Here is a 16009-nt window from a genome sequence, read left to right on the forward strand (position 1 = left end):
CCTCAGACCCTTATCTTCCACGACAATCAACTGTGACACATTAGACTGTTGGCCAAACCCGTCGATACGGGGACTGCCATGATAACTGTCCTGTCTATGCCAGCAAATATGTGTAATTCCTCTTTTTCTACAGCGGTCTCTGAACATACATTACTTTGACAACTAAACTGGGCCACATAGTCATCCAGATATGTTGATGTTGGTGGGACATGCCAGCCATCTAACGAATATGGTGGCTTATCAGACTCTCCTGACAAATAACGTCAGGGGAAGGAGCAGCACACCCAACCGTTTTCTTGGCCTATACTGCTTTCACCATTAAAAATACACTCCTGCTTGGCCAATTTGAGTGTGCATGTGAATAGGGAGAGGTCGGTAGGAAGGACTGTAGGTTAAATGTGTTTATCTCCTCCCAAAAACTAAAATGACATCTAAATAGAAAGGGTATTTAGACATTTGACTTTACAATTATCAACGGTTTTGCCAACTAGGGGATGTCAACATACAGTCATGGGGTAAAGAGTAGGAATTGATCAGGGCCAGGGTCACCATACTTAACTAACCCACCCTTATAAGAACATTTTTGTGTACCAGCAACCAGACAATTTGGATAGGTGATAAATGTTGACATCTAATTGTTATTGGGGGGAACTTTAAGGCTACAAAAGCTTGGTCAGTTGGAGCAATACCTAATAAAAATGATGTCAAAGGAGAGGAAGATCTAGCTACTGGAATTTCAATGGCCGATCATTTTATTTGGTGAGGAAATGAGCCACTGCCCATGGAGTCTGGCAGTGGCTCTCTCAAAGAAACCACAAGAACGCTCAGGCACGCCGAGCTTACTTAGCTATGTGAGAGTTGGCAGCAATGACTGTCAGACAGATTATAGTTTGGCCAACTTTATCTGACCATGGGTCCTTACTCCTTAGGCAATGTTGAAATGATCAAGAAGAAGTTTATATGAAAAAATAATAACTTATCTTTTATTGTCCAATAAGGGGATCAGAACTGTTTTTCGGACCCTGGTTGAGTTCCGGTGTAGGTAATAGATCACAAAGCCATACACTTATAAATAATATTAGATCTAATTATCTCCCTGAAAGCACATTTATTATTACAGAATTTGGGTCCTTTAGCAGCGGCAACACCAATGGCCCTGCTTTTCATCGTAGGTGGCTACTAAGTGACCACTTTAGTGCTCACTATTGGTCCAGTGTTCCCTTTTAGAATGGTTTCTGGGATACACTTAATCCAGTTATCAGAAGGTTAAAGGGTTAAGGTCAGAACTTAAGAGGCCATAAATCTCCTAAGTATATGAAGGGTTTAAAAGAAAAGATAATATAAAAGGTCATCATGTCACACACCCAACCCAAAAACAAGGACAATGAGCAACCTAAAAGAGTTGTTCGCACACTTAAAAACATCTTTAAGGCTTTTATTGGTGGAGATATTTCTAAATCTGAAATATAGTGCAATGAAAACTGAACAAGTGCCCATTATCTTCTGGCACGTCGTAACACAGGAGGCTACAAATATGCATAGAAATATAGTAAAACGCTAAATGCAAATTATACAACCTAATAAGCGGGAGGATGCTGGATAAATCCGGGCTGAACATCCATAAAATCAAAGTTTTTAAAGTAATATGTGAATAAGCAGCGATAAAGTAACAAATACATAAAATGCATCACTGGCAGTGTGTATATATATATATATATATATATATATATATATATATATATATATATATATATATTTTTTTTTTTTTTTATACAGTACAAGTAATGTAAAATGATAACATTTGAAATGAATATTTTTAGACAATGGACCGTGCAATGACTATAGCCGACCGTACACATTAGATGGCTGTCAGTTGAAAATCGTTTGTCTGACAGCCATCTCGACCGTCTCTACCATATAGGAGCGCTCGTTCGACCAAACGCTTGTGTTCTCTATGAGAAAGCCGCCGAGTGACACGTTGGCTGGCAGAAAGAACAATGTGATCGGTAGTCCAAAATCTGACCTTTTTTTGATCGACATCTCTCCCAACCATCAGTTGGCCGGCAATCCCATAAACATTAGACCGTTGGCCGGAGCCATCGATATTGGCAGGTTCGGCCAACATAAATCTAATGTGTACGGCCAGCTTAACTCTCTATGTAGAGCTTCACATTTACAACAGTTAAGTATAATTGTAGCTCAACTGACCAAGTATACAATTTTATAAAGCAATGAAATGGATAATTTTTTTCTCTGTTTTCTTTTTTAATATTGCCGTAAAAGGATTACTCCATTGTAATATGCTCAATTACTCCATATTATACTCGGCTTTTGAGGCGTCTTATGGCGTACTAATCAGTCCTTGACCATATTTATATAATGCATGTATTCTACTGACTAAACTGATGAGCAGGTTAAACCATCAGAACTCCTTTAGTGTTACAGAAACAATTTTTTATTATTTAATTGTTCTGATTATGGCCTTTTTATGAATCAGGACCATAACTAGGAGATGTCTGCGATGCCAGATGTTTGACGAGGGCACCAGGAAGTAACTCTGCCTTGAGAAATCAATATCGATGGATGACTGACACAATTTACACAAGACTATGCTAATAACTTTAGTGTAGCTATGATGTATTATGATGTTTAGCTAAGCTTCAGGGTTCCCATCAACTTCTTAACAGTAGATATGTAATGAGTTGGTGGTGGTGGTGTTCATGGTCTTCGTAGATTGGCCTCACTATGAGATGTTGTACAGTTCTCCAAAAGAGTCTTGGGTACACTTAGGATAAATGTATCTTTGGTTTAGATGGTAAGTTATAAGCCAACAGATAAGTGAAATGAAGTTGCATTGTCGTCAAGTATTTAGATACAGTAGCCTCTTGTCCATACTTCGATGTGGACCAATCTACTGATGGTAGCATCAAATCATTGTTCGAACAGATCCTGCTCCAACCTTTTTCCGTAGGACCTCAACCAGGCGCTCCAACCTGTTAAGAAATCCAGAAAGAGTATGAGAAAACTGTCTATGCTTTCCATTTCCAAGTAATACAATTCCAGACATTAGAGGAGCGATAGTAGAGAACGAAAGGGAAAGCAAGGAAGATGTAAAACCATTCACAAGTTACAAACTATAGATTATCAGGTACGCTGAGTTGATATTGCAGTATTATAAAACACTTTTTTGACATTGTGACGTCCCTACCTTACAAGATGACCAAACTCTGTCTCTTTTAGCTATATACTGCTCATTCTTGTTTCTATTGATCTTTACCTTTAGGACCCCTACACATCACATTCACAAGATATGACTTTCTGGATCTTGACACTAAGAAATGTTTTCCCTCTTCTTTATGTTTCACTTTACATGAAAGGGGCATTACACTTGTGAGACATGTAGATCAGACTGTCAGGCATTACATGTCTCACACTGGTAATGCCTCCTTTCATTTATAATAATCTCTGGAGGCAGATTCTCAGGGAGATCTATGTGCAGCCCATAGATCTTAACAGCTCATTTACATATTAAGAAAAATGGTGATTTCTTGGGAATAAGACATCGGATCGCAGATATCAAGGTATCATTTTATTCAACATCCTATGACCTAGATGGCCATAGAGACGGCTTAGGAGGGGGTTGATCCTACTGAAAGATTTCCTTTAAAAAACGTACAAATGCCTGAACATTTGAGCAGCAAGTTATTTACCCATGCAAATTAATAAGACCATTGTTTTGATTGTTTTAGTGCTTTTTTGCCACTTTTTTGCACAGACCAGTTCAAGAAACAGAAAAAGACAGTGTGAACAGAGGAGAACATAGTGTTGCCAGATATCATTCCTCAATGACTCCGTCTACTTGTCTGTGAGATGCCAAGAAAAATTCCCTTTCGGAATCACTGATTTAAGTGGGACCTGGGAGATCTGTTGTCCTTACGTATACTGTAAATTTGCCACTACTCATGCCAAAATTACTGCACTTAAAAGGACTGTCAACACAGAATGACTGTTGAAACCAAGTACAGGTGCTTGGTGCACTGTGGCGTGGCCGAACATTTAACTACACCTTCCCTCCTGCTTTGTTTCCATCTATCTCCACCATTACTGACTTTATGAAGCCAGAGCTGTCAATCAAAGCAGATGAGGGTGGAGATAGATGGAAAACAAGCAAGTGGGAAAGTGTATATAAATAATTGGCCCCACCATGATGCGCTGAGCACTTAGACTTGGTGTGAACAGTCATTCTGTGCTGACAGTCCTTTTAACAGGAGTCTGCCAGCACAAAATGACTGTTCAAACAAAGTAAAGACACTCTGTACACCCTTGGTGTGGCCAAACAGTTAAGTGCACCTTCCCACCTGCTTATTTTCGATCTATATCCACTCTCCTCTTCTGGATGGAAAACAAGTAGATGGGGAAGGTGCACTGAATTGTTTGGCCACACCAAGGGTGCACCGAGTGCCTGCACTTGGTTTAAACAGTTATTTTGTACTGACAAAATTCACACATGGACTTGATGACATTACTGCAATTGAGAGACACCAGAGGGAGACTATAACATCATCTAAATCTCTGTTCAGCTATTGGCCACGTAACATCAAGAAAACCTCTAATTTCACCATAGAAGATATTACCAAAAAGGTTGTAACATTTATAAAGTACAATAATGGAGCGTTTACTTCTGACACATGGCTCCCAAATGAAAGGAGATCTACAGTATGTTCGTTACAGAATTAACACTCAGCTAACATTCATTATGTGGGGTATTGTAAGGAAGGAAAACAATACAGATGGAAACATCTTCCCATCCCCTTACCCTGACGAGTGGTGTGCATTATGGCTTGTGCAAGACATACAGAAGATGTGCACTTGGGCATGGCAGGTCTCTAAAACCGGTTGAGTCACTTTCACTGTGGTAAATGGAAATACATAGCAGCGCCTGAGGCCATCAGAAGAGTCCAGGTTACAGGGAGGATACGCGCAAAGCCAACAGCAATATGCAGATCTTCTCCTGCACATACTGCCATTTACTCAATGCCCCTTAAAGTCAAGGTCAGAAGAAACCAAATGACAACCAAAGTCTACGCATCACTAAGCCCTGGATACTGAGATGAAGCATCGCTAGATAACTTTACGTTTAACTAAAATATAGGTTGTTATGAGTGTTGTTTTTTTTTATGAAAAATGTAAATTCTCTAGTGATTTTGTTTTTTTAAATAAATTCCAATTTTTCCACTTTTTAATACACTTTGGGGCAGATCCACTAATGTGTTTGTGCCTAGATCGTGCCGAAAAATGCAACAAAATTTTGCGGTTAATGTCACATCAAGTGTTAGACATTTTTTTTTTATGCCTAATTTGGTAAAAAAAAAAGTGACTCTGTGGAATAGAGTTTATCTGAAAAGAGGACAATGTGTGGCAAAAGTAATACGCTATAAAGTGGTGCAAAGTAATCCAACCAGGAGGTGGTGTGATGATCGGCACGCCCGACATTCCCAGGCGGTGTATGGACTGCGATATCCAGACTGGCCGAGGGTCTCCTGATTCTCATAGGCCTATATACAGGGGCGGACAGATCATTGGTGCAACCTGGGCAGACGTACAGGGGCCTAAGAGGAGAGGGGGCCATTACCACCCCCATAGAAGGTGGAGCTGTGCACTATGACAAATTATTGGACTGCAAAAGACCCATATACGGTTCCTGACCAGGGGCCTCTTCTGTCTGCATCTGCCAGTGTGTACACTTGATTGATAGATATATATATATCTATGCATATAAAAATCTAGATGAAGCTGTTACGTTCAGGGTAGGAGTCTTACAGCCGGTCCAGGCATTACAGTTTGTACTCCAGACCATGAATGTTGGATGTGTAAAACCGACCTTGGTGACATTTCGTGACACATTTGCCTAATTCTCCATCCTGCAGCATGAGCCACTGTAATATATTTCTGCATTTTCAGTCTCTATAATCTGGTTTATACTCTCTAAATATAGGGCATCATTAGTAAATCTGCCCGTTTTCTATTCCCACCCCTTTCAATGTGTATTTTGAGTAAATTAAACATTTTGTTATATCCAGAAGGATGAAATCTGTCCTGGCCATGTCCCAAAAAAAAAGATATCTGACTATTAACTGCACGGTTTGCATTAATATATTTCTGGAAGAATTGAAATGAGTTGCTTATATGTTCTGGATTCCGCAGCTTGAAAGAAAGGGATTAGGAAATTTGTACCAGTTTTCTGGTTAAAAAAAAGTTGCACATTTTGCTCTTATTTTTGTGCAAAAATTCCTTTCAATACGGCAGACATAGGAAATTTCCCCCTTTGCAACTATGTATTTTCCCTACATGGGTGGGGGGACAGGGGAGAAATTTTCTTTTAGTATTGCAGGTCCTGAGTCTGCAAATAAAGACACATTCCAAAAATGTTTACCTCGTATCGTAGATACTTGTGAGTTCGGAGCCTTCGGTCACCAAGTGGTGCTGAATGACATGTCGTGACCATATGGAACGGTCAATGGCACAGGTCTTATTTTCTTAATTTTGTTCGGTACTTCTCCAGTTCTCATCTCTTGCAGAGATTGACACAGGACGATATAGCATTTAATAACTTTTTGCTTGTGGGGTGGAGAGTGGGCAAGAAGTATAACGTACCATCATGTCCACCATAGCGGTCACTCTACTGGGGGTGGCACACTTGTATGTGCACAGCTGTGGCTGGCACACGTTTGGGTAATAGTATGGGCACTTCTATAGCATGTTCGGGCGCCCAGCATTATATATAGTCTCGAGCTTTCTGGCGAAATCTGGCACCTTCAATAATTATTTCCCGATCCCCAGGGGTGGATGTCGAATATAACCAAGTTGAGGGTTAACTATAAGGGGTGTAGAGGTGGAGGAAAGATTCCTCTGCGAGAAGAAATGAGCAGACGTGACGGTAGACCAATCGCAGGCCTTGTTACAGAAATTCCACTGGGACCCTGCAACTTTAGGTTATGCTCCCAAGGTGCAAAAACACACTGGATTTTCTGCTGTATATTCACTTGCAGAAAATCCACTGAGATTTACAGTGCCGGAAAAGTGCATCAGATTTTAAGAAATTGTTGTCTAAGGACAACCTCCAAGTCTGTTCATATTACGTGTGACATCTCTGCCGGTGAACCGGCCTGTGGTTACATTAATTAACAGGTTGCCATAGGGCAAATGAATGACTAAATGTAAGTTCTCGCTTATTTCCATAGAAATTAACTTTGAGACGCCTGTAGCAGTAACAGTTTATACAAATACATAGAGCATGCAAACAACGGGACATCCCTGGCTCTGTGACAGAAGCCGTCCGCCCTGGATCTCATAAGACGGCCTGAAATGACACTCGTATTGTGCCTACACAGCGCCATCCCTTATGTTACACATACGGACTGTAGTCGCTCCACTCTCCTGAACCATCCTTTTGATAAAATAAATGTAGCAGGCAAAAAAAAACAAAAAAAACTGTTAACCCATACCTCAACTTTGAAAGATGAGAAAGAGGAGAACATACTGAGTAATGCACCACTAAGCCAGTGCCTTAACCTTTATGTGTGCCCACAAAGAAGCACTGATCCTAGTGAAGCCCATTAGTGTTCCCACAAAGTATGGTACCCCTTTCATGCCCCCCCCCCCCCACATTGTATGATGGCACCCTACCGTATAATAAAGGCTGGACAGACATCTGTCTGAGATGGTTTAGTGAATCCTGCATTGAGCAGGGGGTTGAACACCATGACCCTGGAGGTCCCTTCCAACTCAAACAGTCTGATTCTATAATGACACCTTCACCTGCCACAAATGATGATGTCCCCACAGCTTTGCTACATTAACACACACATCTATGCTCCATACTTACACACACCTTGCCTATGTGTCTTGCTCCTCGCCTCTACTGCCTAGTCATGTGACATAAAAGTCCTGGTAGGTTCCTAAGTCTATTTGTACATCTGAAACCTCTGTCACTCCAGCTCTATTTCCTGCCCAGTGCTGCCTCCTCCAGCTTGACTTAAAACTTCTATGCTGTGTGACTTCAGGCAAAAAAGTAGTCAGTCATGCAAGAGGCTCTGGGCGGGGAATAGAGCTGGAGTGACAGAGGCTTCCGATCTACCATAGCTCTTCAGCCTCATTTGTATATCGATTCAAACACTGATTTCTCAGTAATGGAGGAATGGACTGGACATGTAAAAGTATCGTTAGACTTGTCTTTGAAAGAGCTACAAGTACATACAAATAGTTTGAGGGGTGAAATCCTGCTGACTGATTCCTTTTTAAAGATGATTTCTGTAAGTAAATCTTTTTCTATCGATACATTTGGAACCTTTCTAATACACTTGGAGGTTTCAATTAGTGTCACACCGACATAATAAGGGCCGGTTTTCGGTCTCAACAAAGAAAAACTAGGGGGAAACTCGTCACGGGAGGAATTTTTGAAGCCATGTTTGCCTGTGGCTGCGTTGTGGCTATTTGCAACAAACTGTCATATCGTATGATGATTGTTAAATTTGTCTCATTGCTTTTCAAGTATGTTGTATCCTTGTTTATCATGGATGAAGCACATACCATTCAGTCACTGGGGGGCTGTTCACGTCTTTGTTTTTTTTCCAGACCATATGTCAGCAAAAAACATCAAATTTTTTTTTAATCGAAAATATATATATATGATAAAAAATAGGGCCAGCACTCTGATTGGAGAAACTATGAAAATTCTTCATTGTTTTTTTTTTTTGCATATTACAAAAACTGACACTCTGAGCAAACAAGGAAAATCTGTCCTTTTTTTTCCAAGAGAAAAATGGACGTTTGAATGATGCTTTATATAAGAATTTGTATCCAGAACTGTAACTCCTTACTGGAGTGAGAATTGTGATAATTCAGAAATTTGGCTTGGATAACTGACCACATCCACATTTCAAAAGTGGCAAGAGCGTTGTGCGATTATAAAAACTCACTATTTTTTATCAAAGGGAACATGTCATGCCCCCAAATGCTCTTAATCTGCAAATTAATAACATCTTAAAGCTGCTCAGCCGCCACACTGAAAACCCAGCTAATAAGAGGAAATGAACTTTCCGGCTTTCAGTCATAGAGGCGCGGCATCATTCACTGCTCAGTATACAGTGAGCGGCGGTTGTGAGCATACCCCGAGACTTTGACTGACAGCCCTCTCTTCACTGATACGCTGCATAGATGTCCATCTATGAAGAGAGGGCTATTGGGGTATGCTCACAACCGCCAGAGATTGAAACCACACCTTTATGACTGAAAGCTAACTGACTGAAAGCCAGAAAGTTAATTTCCTTCCGGTAGCCAAGCTTTCAGTGTGGCAGCCGGGCAGCTTTAGAACGCTATTAACCTGCAGATTAACCCCATATGTGCAGCTTAATAGCATTTGGAGACGTGACAGGTTCTTTTTAAGCAAGCACGATATGCCACAAAATTTGCAACTTTTTGAACCCAGAAAACTGCCACAAAACCCTTGAAAAGTTCACTCCAACAAATATTACCATTCACAGACTGCAAGCAGACACTTGGACAAGGGTGAATAAAACACAAAGTAGCTAAAAATATTGTAAATTTTGACATTTTTACGTCACTTGCTAAAACCACATCCTCTACTCGTAATTTAACATCAAGTCGACGGGACTCTGCATACTCTGACCCAAAGCTTTTATCCGAGGTTGTTAGCAGCTAAAATCCAAATCATCCAAAGAAGAGGTAACAGGAGTTTTTTTTTTTTTAACTTCTAAAAAAAAAAAAATTCTATATGACAGCTAAAAGATCTTGACATTTAGCAATAAGGTTAAATTACATTTAACAAATAAAAATGCAGCAAAGATCACAGCCACCCGAGACTCCGGAGAAGTCTGCCAAGTTTTACAAAACGTCCCTTCTACTTTGAGCAGATTAGTTTTCTTAAAGTCAAACTCTTATTGAACGTTGTCCAGGGGCCCCGCGTGCCTCTGCATGTACCTGCATTTCATCTATAGAAATAAAATATAAAAAAATGCAAACCATTAAACCTCAGTACAGCGCTTGGCCCAAAAAATGACAATTTTTTTATCTTCCTTTTGGCTTTTGCTGTTTCTTAATCTCTGTTCTGCTTCACTGCAAATTCCATCAGTGCTTTTTTTTTCCTCTGCCCGTGCATTTAATCCATTTTTTCAACACGTGAGTTTTCTTATAAATTATTTTTTCAACCCTTAAGTGATCATAATTTAGTCTTTAGATAATTTTCCGTCTGTATTTCTGCTAAAATCAAACAGCAAAAAAAAAAAATTAAGTTAAAGGAATAGACCTAAGGGTAACATATGGGGAGGTTAAATAATCCCTATGATGTGTATTAAGTAGCATTTCGCCTAAATCCCTGGCTAATACAAGCCTTAAAGGCTTCCTCTGCTGCTGCCTCCGTATCTTCGTTATATCTGGCTATGCGGGAATCTCGAATACAGCCACTATGGCTACTATTAGACCACCCACAGAGTTGGTCATCCATCCCTCCCACACTCCCCTCCTTAATGGCCATGGACTCCATGGAAAATGCATTGTTGTACAGTATCTAATATAAAAAGCAAAGCAACTTTGCAAATAACCTCTTTGGTAGTTTTGTGTACACAGTGCCTATGCAGACCTATGCGTCTCCATTGCAACACACTACAAACAAACTGTTTGTGCATCCCCCTCTCTCATATCCTAGCAGCAATGCATTCCCTGACCCCCATTTTGGCAGCCAAAAGCAAATGTAAAGAGGTATTTATAATTAAAAAAATGATTGGGCATGTCCACTCATTGGGCATGTCCACTTAGGTCTACGAGAGTCACCGAACAGGCCATGCAAGCTAGTCTGACACTTTCTAAATAACTCGTGAATTAATTTGTAACCAGGTTTTTGCCACCTAATTTGAGAGCAGCATAATGTAGGGCCAGAGACCCTGATTCAACCAATGTATTACTTACTGGGCTGCTTGCTGTAGCTTTGATAAAATTACAGTTTTATCAGGAGGAGATTATCACTAGAGGACTAATAAATCTGCTGCCAGGTAGTCCTCCACATTCATGAGCTCAGTATAACCGCGCCCCCATCACTGATTGGCGGCTTTCTGCCTATGCACAGTGTACACAGGAAGTTGCCAATCAGTGGTATGGGTGGGGTTCTACAGAGCTCAGCAGGCAGAGAACGAACAGAGCTGCAGCAGATAAAATAGGGATTTTCTCAAAATAGCAGCAAGCAGCTCAGTAAGTGGCACATCGCTGGAATCAGGGTCTGTGCCTTTATATTAGATGGGGTAGCCAAAACCTGTTGACAGATTCCCTTTAAATGGCCATCTCTCTATTCAATCTCTGCGTTGGTTCTGTCGCTGGTAGCCACTTTGCCAGATGCAACAAGGCTCAGACGACGGATTAAACATTTTATACTGGGTAAATGCTATATATTCTGTTATAAACTAATGGGGAATTTATCCATCAATGGCCTGTAGCAAATGACTTTCCATACTAGAATTTTTACAAAATGCCTACAGTGGCGTCCGATCCCATAAAACACAATACTTTTACTTTCGGTTAAATCGATAATAGACAAAAAATAATAGGATGTTGTATGTGCGCAGAAAAAAATCTATTCACCTGCTACATAGTGAATGTACAGTACATAATTTGCATGGCACTGTTACATCCTATGGCGATTATTTAATTATGATGGTGCCCCAAGGGCAATTTACAGTCTCCCAACCCCACACTCTAACGTGAGGAAGGCGAGCGAAAAGAAAATAGTAAAATACAATACTGTGCAAACAGCGATGCCCAAGGCATTTAGTGAATTTGCCAAGAAAAAGCATAGAAGCTCTTGTGTGTCACGTTAACACAGAAATACATCACCCACCATAAATCCCACATCAGACAGGTTTACCACCCAGGGACATCGGTATGATAAGAACCATGGAAATCGGAGAGAAAGCAAAATGGTTAATTGATGGATCTAGTTAAGGTTGTGTTCACACTGGTCTCTTGGCTTTAATGATGGATCCATTTTTTAAAGGATCTTAACAGATCTCATTGATTTGTGGGATAAATGGATCTGCTGGGTTTCTTTACTGGAATCTCACCTGTAATGCTACATGGGAAAAAAGTATGCAAATTACCTCCCTCCCCAAAAGGTAAGAAAACTAGAGCCACTAAATCGGGAGGAAAAGAACTACTAGATGAATGGCTTGTTCAACCAAGAAATCAGCAATTTATTTGGCAGTTTCATGTCTGGAGACAACTCTGACTGTATGTAAGGACCATTTAGTTGTTTTATAAAGACACTAGAAAGTTTGGTCTTTGAAATAAAAGATTTGTGTGACACCTGGGGGGTAGAAAAGTCCTCTTTCCATAACCAGACATATAAGCCACCAACTATGATCAGATCAAACAACCAAACTGGAGCAAGGACAATGTGGCAAAGGTGGCTTTCATATGATTCAAGTAATCCAACAGTATCTTGATTACTAGAAGTCAAGTATATGCTAAGGAAGAAAGAAATGCTTAAGAATAACCTCCGAAATCTACCATGATGTAAAAGCTCAGTCAACGTCAACTTTTGCCGGTAGTCCTTTCATGTTTTGTCTTGGGTTGTAGATCATGTACAATCATTTCATAATGGACGCAATTAAAGGATTTGTCCAGTGTAAACAACTTATCACCTATCCAGAAGATATAACTTATTGCTTGGACCTGCATCGATCAGTAGAAAGAGGAACATTTATTACTGTTGGAGTGGAAGGGTGCCTGAGCAACCACTGCTCCATTCATTCCCTACGGACCTGCTGAGGGCTGCACTTGACAGCCACATGAAGAATGAAGAGATAGGTGTCCAACCTGCCGCACTATTTTGCAATGAGGACACCTAGTTGTAACTGTGTGACACCCACCGATCACTGGACAACCCCTTTAACTAATAAAGAGCCAAATAGTCTAATACTGAATATATGTAATATAGCGATACCTGGTCATGTAATCTTGCCATAACTTTGTGTCTGGTTCATTTTTTAACATGTGTTTTTGGGTTGGCTCCTACTGTCTTGTTTGGTTTTACCACGAAGAAAAGAAGGGTCTGGTGTTTACTTCTTCTTCCTTCATGACCGGCAAATTCCTTACCAGCCATACAGTTCCTCTCAATAGGGTAAAGCGGCAGAAGTAGTTGCCACCCAGCAGCCAAAGGTGATGGAACCATCCATGGCTTGGCCTTCTTCTTCCATGGCCATCACAGTGTTTGCATTTATGGCATCTACTATCGTGACTGGACCACATGGCATTGTTGCTATCACCGGCATCAATATGATAGAGGGATGTCTATCTGTCAAATCAAAATAACCTAAAACATTTCCTGTTGGGTAGATGTGGGGCGTAGGTTTGCCCTGTCTGTCCACTTCACTCCATTCCATTGACACATAGATGATGTTTAAAGCAAGCCAACAGGATCAGGGGTGACAAGTCCGACCCGTGGTTGGAGTTTGCTTATAAGTCGTTTGCAGCTGGAAGTTTACACATTACAACATTGTACTATTGATTTATCAGTAGCAAAATATACGGCGCATACTTGGGTAAACTCCACGGAGGGAGCTGGTCCGAAGGTGATTGTTGTGGAATATTTCAGACACAAAGCGAGTGTCTGGCAGAGGGAAATGGCTGTAAAGTCAAGACTAATATTTAGTAAGACCGAAAGCACAAACAAATTAGGTCGAGTGATCGTAGGCGTCATCCAGAATTAAAAAAGCATATTTACATAGTATTTCAAAGTATACAACGTCCTCTTCTACTGCACACTGCTCACTTACAGATTAGAGAAGGAATATGTATTCATAAAAAGCAGAAAGTCTCAGCCGGGATCGGAGGCTTAAAGAAACAACGGCTCATTCTCTCAGCTGTTTACCAACCAATGTAGACGCGGTGACAGATTTTATTAAAAAGAAAGTTACGGCACATAATAGATTCTGTAATTTACTGCTCCTCTAATAGGCAAAGTTACGACTGCCATGGCCTTAAAATGAGGCACAAAACTGATCCGTGGCGATATCTGCAGCGGTGAAAAGTGGATTTTGTTGCACGTTTGCGCTAATCAGGGCGTTACTGCCATTACTGGTGTATGGGGCCCGGTAAGCTCAAGCAGAGAAGAGGGGGGCCAGACTGGGTGAGACCCGCTGCGCAGCTGGCGCTTTATGAAGCCCCGAGGCCCCAGTCACTCACAGCTGCAGCTACTTACATCAGTGACGTCAGATGCTGCTGGTCGGCCCGCCATACAGCGGGCCACAGGCCCTTGCGACACATTATATGTGTACCTGGTAGCCACGATAAGGCATTTCTTGTTATAACAAGAAACGCCTTACAGTGGCTACCAGGTACACATGAATTGGCCAATTTATGCGCTAAGATTTCTCATTTATTTCTATTTTCTAGAGCAGTAACGCTACTCAAATGTCATATATTTCATGTTCGCATACTTAGCGTTGCAGAGTGATACTTTGTTTTTTATTTGCAAATTACTAAGTACCACTAAGTTCAACCCTACTGACTGCTGCCTGCCTGCAATAAGGTACAGCTGCCTGTCTTAAAGGGAATATTCTAGTAACCTAATACTTATCCCCTATACACAACATATGAGATAATTATTAGGGCCAGTTCACATGGCGGATCTTCAAGCAGGAATTTAGAAGTTTGGCGAGGACGTGGTGCAGAAATGGAGTTTTTTGAAGAGTGGGCGGTGGACTGTGGAAGGTTCGAGGGATGGAGGTGGAGCCTGGGCAGAGTCTCAAGGGGGCTCGAAAATTTTGCTAGTATGGCACCCTGAAATTCTTGGTGGGAGCCCTGGCGCTAATCCGCAGCACGGGTTAAATTGCACTGCAGAGAGAATCTTTGAAAAATCTCATCTGTAATGCTGCTAATGTAACATAGTCTGAATCTGTCCCTTGTGAACATACTCCAAGGCCATGCTCCCACGTACTGAAATGATGCAATTTTCCCCCGCAGATGTCCGCATCAAAATGTGCAAAAGCAATCTGCTCTGACTACTTACTGTGCTTTCATAGCATTTTTAGTTATTAGTATTCCCTTTTTTTCTTTTGGAGCAAAAATTCCACATTGTAAAACATATTTGGGTTTTTTAGATGCGTTTTTTCAGGCTCCCCATAAAAGCTAATAGGGAATAAAAAAAAAACAACACTTATGCCCATTGTGCATTTAAAGACGCCACAGAGCTGAGTTTTCATGAAATCACATCCACTTTGCTTGAATTGTTACACACAGCAGATTTTCTGTACAAATAAACATTTCAGAAAGAAAACGCAGCATTTACGCTATGTGGGAACATGGTCTAAAGTTACATCTCATGAAAAAAAAAGTGTTGGACGGTGTGCTTGGAATTATCAGAGTAAGGTTTCTTTCGCACAGCCTTTTTGCCAACATTCATTGGTCTCATCGGGGGCTCACATCCAAACCCCCCCCCCTGCAAAATGGGATTTGGGTGTATGTGCCGACAGGGCCATAGATTATAATGGTGCTGACAGAGTCTACTACATCTGAGTGTCTGCTTCCAGTAGACGTACATGTCCGAAAATGATGCACGACAGAGCACATGCTAACTCTGATGGCACCATTATAGTCTATGGCCCCGTCAACGCATATGCCCAAATACTGTCTTGCGTGTGGGGGGGTAGCCAGACGTACGCCCCAACAGTACCAACAAACATGGACAAAACGTAGTGTGAAAGAGCCATTAATGACATGGAGATCAAAACCTAACAGCACAATGGAATGTCCGCATTATATTGCATTGTAATATCCCGTTATCAGGACACACAGGAGGATATCAGTAGTAAGAATTAATAGATCACAGTTCGGGTTCCCTCATCCCTACTAATAATGTCCGGGGTTCCTACTAGACACGTAGTGTCAGGTGCTGAACTCCGAACACGGCCTTCTCCCGGAAGTCCATTTTAGTGTTCGGGGT

At 41.0% G+C, this 16009-nt stretch overlaps 1 protein-coding gene across 3 annotated transcripts in view; it reads right to left on the reverse strand.

Annotated features, from left to right (window-relative positions):
* Positions 1-1765: 1765 nt before the first annotated feature.
* The window catches only part of MIPOL1 (mirror-image polydactyly 1), a 381387-nt gene continuing 367143 nt past the window's right edge, over positions 1766-16009 (reverse strand). For 2 of the 3 annotated variants that reach the window (XM_073638937.1, XM_073638940.1), the window contains one exon: positions 1766-2993. In XM_073638937.1, the coding sequence (XP_073495038.1) occupies positions 2927-2993 (67 nt within the window). In that variant the 3' untranslated portion in view covers positions 1766-2926. The remainder of the gene's footprint in view (positions 2994-16009) is intronic. The other variant, XM_073638936.1, reaches the window with a different exon arrangement.

The sequence above is a fragment of the Phyllobates terribilis genome, unplaced genomic scaffold, assembly GCF_046119375.1.
Source record: "Phyllobates terribilis strain yellow unplaced genomic scaffold, ASM4611937v1 Scaffold_7__3_contigs__length_470593459, whole genome shotgun sequence".
Taxonomy (NCBI): domain Eukaryota; kingdom Metazoa; phylum Chordata; class Amphibia; order Anura; family Dendrobatidae; genus Phyllobates; species Phyllobates terribilis.